This window comes from Uranotaenia lowii, chromosome 3 (genome assembly GCF_029784155.1).
Source record: "Uranotaenia lowii strain MFRU-FL chromosome 3, ASM2978415v1, whole genome shotgun sequence".
NCBI lineage: Eukaryota > Metazoa > Arthropoda > Insecta > Diptera > Culicidae > Uranotaenia > Uranotaenia lowii.
Window position 1 is genome coordinate 185,245,386 of NC_073693.1, and position 6,508 is coordinate 185,251,893.

At 36.9% G+C, this 6,508-nt stretch overlaps 1 protein-coding gene across 1 annotated transcript; it reads right to left on the reverse strand.

Moving 5' to 3' along the window:
• Positions 1-2,057: 2,057 nt before the first annotated feature.
• Positions 2,058-2,965, reverse strand: LOC129758313 (uncharacterized). Its single transcript, XM_055755797.1, has one exon. The coding sequence runs from the start codon at positions 2,837-2,839 to the stop codon at positions 2,432-2,434; it is 408 nt and encodes a 135-aa protein (XP_055611772.1). The 5' UTR covers positions 2,840-2,965; the 3' UTR covers positions 2,058-2,431.
• Between the last annotated feature and the right edge of the window lie 3,543 nt (positions 2,966-6,508).

Sequence of the window (6,508 nt, forward strand, 5' to 3'; positions counted from 1 at the left end):
CATATTCTAGCATATGGGAACAAGATTTAAACTGTGAAACATTGATTTGCATGTCGATGCATTTTAGCCCAGACTGATAACAAAATTTTAAAAATATTTATTTAAAAAAATTAAATGATTGTTTGAAAAATATTCATACACCAACAGTGTTGATATAGGATAATAAAATCAATATAAAGTTTGTAGGTAATATCATTAAGCCAATCCGTCACATTGTGTAAAGTTTTTAACGGCATCAAAAAATGTAAAATTTCGATTTTTAAAATATCTCACGATGTGAGAAACTATGGCGTCATCGTTTTGTTATCATTAAATGATAATTTTATTACATTATATTAAAATAAAAGTTAAATAAATGTTGTGGTACACAAATGTTGCATCGAACCATGCTGTTGCATGATGCTCTGTTTGACTGTACTTGTTTGAATCCTTTACAATGAATTTTCTACTTTTTGAAATATAATAAATGCATCCATTGGAAAAGTAAAAGTTTGAACTTGAATAAGCTCAACATCCACTACTTTCTTGAAAACTAGCGTAAATGAATATTGTGTAGGATTTAAATAGTTCTTATTGCTCTATTCATATTCCAAAAACGTTGAAAAATTTTGAGTTTTGAGATTTTTCTTATTAAAGTATTAAAAAAACAGACCCATATGCAAAATCAGGAACAAATAGTGTAATATTGGGTACGCTGATACATTTTTCCTCATATGTTAACATTAGGAACACCCATATGTTAACATTAGGAACAATTAGTGCCAAATTAGGAACATCGACACACTTTATAAAACATGATATTTTTCGAAAATTAAGGCTTGAAATGATTATTTCAAACCAAAACAGAGTTCATAAAAAAATTTGGAACTTAGCACCCTATTACAAAACACGAGTCACGAGTCATTCTACTCGAGTGAGCCATTTTAGTATTACAGTAGTCGAGTCGAGTCGAACTTCAGTCGAGTATTTCGACTGAGTCGACTGCTTGAACGTTCGTGACTCAGCTAACCGAGCCAAGTTTGTTTTCGTCCAATTTAATTCGATCAGTTTCACTCGACTATCGTAATACGACATTTCGCTCGACTCGACGGTGACTGGAGTCGAGTCTAGTTACTCGACTCGTTTTATGTAATAAGGCCCTTAGTTACCAAAAAATTGTATATCTAAGCATTAAAGATTCGGCGTAATAATATCAAATCTAAAAACCTCTGACAAAATATAGCGAAATTAGGCTCACTCACCCTACTTAGTTGATAGGTTTTAACATTTGATAGCAGATTTATAATATTTAAGTAACTGAAATTATTCAAAGTCTAAGATACAAGGTTTCTATCTAAAACTATAATTTTTATACAAATCGGTTGGGATACAAAAGTAATATAGCGATTTTAAGCCAGGATTTTCAAATTGACACTCAAGATCTAACTCAAGGGCGTATGGGGTTAAGTCTGTAGGAAATAAGGTTAACAATAGTGAGATGAATGACAATTCTCCTTTAAATTATCAACAACTTAAAATTAATTAATTGAAAGATACCCTACCCCACGGTATAAATATATAAGGTAGGCTACTAACACGAGTAAACAACTCGTTTGAATGTAAACAAGTGACGTCATTACTATCTGCCTATAGCGTGCCAGGCAAAAAGTTTTGCGCGCGTAAGATAATGCTGCATACACCGAGGATCACTAGATGGATAGTAATGACAACACTATCGGGAAAATATCACCTTATTATATTGTACACCGTGCCCTACCCTATCCTACAAAGAGTCACTACATAGTCGTGACGTTACAACGTGTCACTTTTTTTTAAAATAAATTTAACAATTTAGATTGCGTCCTTAATACAAAATATGATTTGAATTAAATTTCAAACATCAAATTTTGAAAAAAGTGGGATTTTTAAAAATAACGATTTATGGAAATTGTGAGTGTGGTTGCTTGGAATGGGTTCTTTCTTTTGAAGATTACAGATCAGTGCATTTTAATATTTAAGTTGTAAGGGGACTGTCAGTGATAAAATCAATAAATCAATAGAGCATACAGCTCAAAAGCATAAGTCAAGTTTTATTATATTAAATTACATTATAAAATAGATATTCATCCAGAAATTTTAAGATCTTATAAATGTAATGTCTTTTCCTTGGTGAAATGTTTCACGGTATCTGCTTGGCAAAATGCTCAACAATATAGAAGTTGGTATACGTTAGCTTCCGTGCATCGTTTAGATTTCGTTTTTTTTTTATTAAACGTGTGCTGTAACCTTTTTCCAAAATTGAAAGGTACTTTCAAACGATTACTTATGAACACAGCTTGTAATCGATTTGTACTATTATTACCGGCCTCGACAAACAAAGATTTTCTTCGCTTTGTGACAATCATTCGGTGGTTTTGACCATTTCTATCAATCGAAAATTATCCAAGTTACGTCACTGCCTAGCTGAACGTTCCGTTTCCAGAAGACATTCTCGAACCAAAATTCTAGCGTGCACTATCCCACGCTTCAGTCGCTCAGCTGAACTGCGGCTACCAGAATATGTTGGCCGTATATCGCGACCCATCTCCTCAATAACCATCAAAAGTTGGGCGTACTTAGTTAGATTGGATCCGTTGTTGGGGAACTGGTTCAAATTGGTCACAGGGGTCACGAGTGCCGATGAACTAGCATTAGAACTGGTTGTAGATAAATTCTGCGGCTGTTGTTGTTGGCTTGGATGACAAGTGGTGGACACGATTAGTCCCTGGCTACTCGGTGCAATTTTAGTCCCCATTGGGATTGGTGTAACAGTGATATCCGTCAACTTTGACTCAACGGCTTGGATGTCGATGAAATCCATATTAATTTCTGCTAGCTTCTTTAAACGGAATTCAATTTTTATTGGAAAATTGAAAATAAACTTTTGAATTGTTATTAAAATATGACAAAAACAAAACAAGCTAAATTTTACACGATAAATGAAGATTAATCACGGGATGAGATATTTGTACACGCACTGGAATGGCGGTGGCGGAGAACTGTTTGTAGAATTTTGTGGCATATGTGTGCATATGGTGATCGCTCACTGTCGTCCGACCTTAACATGTTAGCCCATACTGCAATGTCATCTCTACTACAATCCTGTCACCAAGGAAACAGTCATAGCATTCCATTTTTCTGTAATATTGTTGCTGACAGAAATTTTTGTTGCATGACATTCGACCGCGATACATGTCGTTTGTTTGGCGCGTTTGAAGTTTGGTGATTTGTGTGGTATTTCCAGTCAGTTTTCTCAAAATTAAAATGCTTTCTCCGGGATGGATTGGAGCGTCTGGACCTCAATTCACTGAAGCTCGTACTGAACATAGTTAAGGAAGCTTTCTCAAAAACCCCTACACTGATTAATCAATAATAAATCATTTCACACATTTTGCAAAAATATTTCACACATTATCGCCAAATATATGGAGCTGTCAAACCGGTTTGTGCTTTTTACACACCATGCAGATTCGAAATTTACACATTATCCGGATCAGTCTGGATCAAGGGGCTGAAGAAAGCAAACATTTCCGTACCAAGTTTTCAGTCAAGAAACCCGCAGGAAGAAGAAAATTGAAACGAGTGAAACACCTATATGGGCAACATGACCGTCTTTATTGCAGCAATTTCAACGAGAGGCAATTTTTTAATAATCCTTAAAATGATATCTGCGGCTCGGGAATGTCAATCAAAGGGATCTTTGGTAACATTAATAAATTATGGTTCGGCACAAAATGCAGAGTTTTTAGTATAATCCTTGTTAAAATTGATTATAAATTTGCACTATGACAACAACAGATGCGTTTGGCAAGCAAAATGTTACCCTATTTCGAGTCTGTTATGGGGTGAAGTGTTTAGTTTCGGGAACCACACTGACGTTCTGGTACCAAAAATTTGGTACGTTGCGTTTGTATGCGATTTGACAGCTGGCTCAGTCCTCTGGTCTGGATAAGATGAAAGTGGGTGAAATCACACTTGTTGTTTTCTTAATCAATTTGGTGTCAGCCATGTACAAACTACGTCGAAGAATTTATATACGGCTGAATCGTCGTAACGAATCGGATGTAAGTTTATTATAATTTTTATTTTCTAGATTTCGGATTCAGCCCGCTAATTGCTGGCGGTGCCAATGGAGATATTGTTTGGCAAAAATTGAAGATAAGTTTCCTCAAAAACCGAAAAATGATGAAAATCTTCAATTTAATGAATAAAAATACTTTTAAAAACCATGAGCATTTTAGTGGGTTCCAGTCGTGCTTAAAAATAGCGTCACTCTTTCATTTTACACATTTTCCTTTCCAAGCGCTTTATTATTTCACACATTTTCCCGTTTTCAACGCTTTCTGCATAATGTGTGAAACGCACACATTTCTTCTCCTTACATTAATGTGCAGCAGTACCTTCACACATTTAATGTGTTGGTCTACTTATTTCCAAAATGTGTGAAATTTCACACACTAATGTGTGAGATGTTTTGTCAGTGTACCCATCAAATGCAAATTGTGACTTCCCGATAGGAAATACACCCTACTATTCACTATACTTAGTCGGCTCGCGAAGGGTGCGTCGGCCGATTTTCGATCATACTAATCGGCCTATTGTTGCAACGTCGCTTATGGGAGTTTTTGCTGGGCATCAGCCGATTAGTAAGCCGATTTCGTAGGCCTATCAAATAGGGTGATGAGTAGCATGATTGTGTAGGAACCGACTTAGTCGCCTGATTAGTAGGGCGATAAAGTAAATGAGATTTTCGACGTTCAGCTATTTAATAGGGGTATCAAACGAGCTATTTAGTATTAACCATCCGACTCAATCCGACTAAATAGCAGAATTGATTGGCCTCAAAAATCGATTGTTTTTCCTACCACCCTACCCAATCGTACTAAATAGCCGGATTGATTGACAGCAAAAATAGATTTTTCTTTGTACCACCCAACTCAATCCGACTAAATAGCAGAATTGATTGACCACAAAAATCGACTGTTTTTCTACCACCCTACTAAATCGTACTAAATAGCCGGATTGATTGACCGTTAAAATTGATTTTTCTCCCTACCACCCTACGCAATCCGACTAAATAGCAGAATTGATTGACCACAAAAATCGATTGTTTTTCTACCACCCTACCAAATCGTACTAAATAGCCGGATTGATTGACCGTTAAAATTGATTTTTCTCCCTACCACCCTACGCAATCCGACTAAATAGCCGGATTGATTGACCGCAAAAGTACCATCCGACTAAATAGGGCGATTTATGTAAATAATTCATTTTCGTATCTCGGAGCAAGTCCAGTAGAGGTATTTTTATTTTTCTGTAGTAAAAATGTAGGTGGTTGGCGAAGTAAATTTTTGGCAGGTAGCCTGATGGTGGAGGCACGAACCTGCAAACTGGCTCATTCGGCAATGAGAATGCCGGAATCTTTGAGCCTAGCATTCTACCGGTCGGGAAACGACCTGTCCTGTGGAGAAGCTAGCCATCCAAGCACTGCAAAACTCCAACGATCTACCAAGGCTTCCGTAAACTTCTGACTCAACAGCAGCTCGCACCTGAAGATGGAAATACGTTCCAGCTTCTCCACCCGACCGGTACAAAAGGATTTCGAGAGCTGAATGTTTTTCTATTGAAATAAGAGGAAAACAATCAAACTATTTTCCAAAATAAATTTTTTATTCCATCAACTCACCTCCGGCACCTCATCCAGAAACTGGCCCACGGTGTGGGCGTCGTCAGCGATGCCACCATCGGAATCATGAACACCTTCGATTACGGCTTCAGGCATGCCCGGCAAACGTCCGGGAACTTGATCAGGTTGACGTCGTGATGACGGAACCGGTAGAAACCCGCTCGCCACTCGAACAAACTGCTGATGAGCACTGACGAACCGTGGGCCAAGCTTTCCCTTCGATGAACTCCATCACACAACACATGTCAAAAACTAATTCAGTTATGACCATTCCATACTAAATAGGCTTAAAGTTTGCCAACTAAATAGAGTCCTACGAAAACCTAATAAATTGACCGATCCCCTCCGATTACGTCGATCAATTTATTGTGCTACCAAATCATGCGTAATTGTGTGAGCCTACTCATCAGCCGATTTAGTATGGCACCTATTTCATATTCAAGCGTAGCCCGATTAATCGGCATACTAAATAGGGTCATTGATTTAGTAGGGTGATTCGTAGCTAGACTAAATCGGCACCCAACTAAATATGTGAACGGCGAAATTTTTCAACTGTCAAATTTCCTATCGGGTTTTGCCATCTATTTACAATTTTGATTAATTGTTGTTGATCTATTCATTGAAAATATTATAACAGGAAATATGTTCTTGATTTAATTTAACTCCAAAATACTTGTTCGGTTAAAAACATTTAAAATCCAATGTGAATATCTGCAGTAAGATATTGTTAAGACTATCCAGAATAATGGAAGGCGGAAGTAGATATTCTTCACCATACTCAAATCTTCAAGTCAACTTGCAAGA

Bases quoted from the DNA above. Each gene is read 5' to 3' on its own strand.
- LOC129758313 (XM_055755797.1), bottom strand. From the start codon at position 2,839: ATGGATTTCATCGACATCCAAGCCGTTGAGTCAAAGTTGACGGATATC.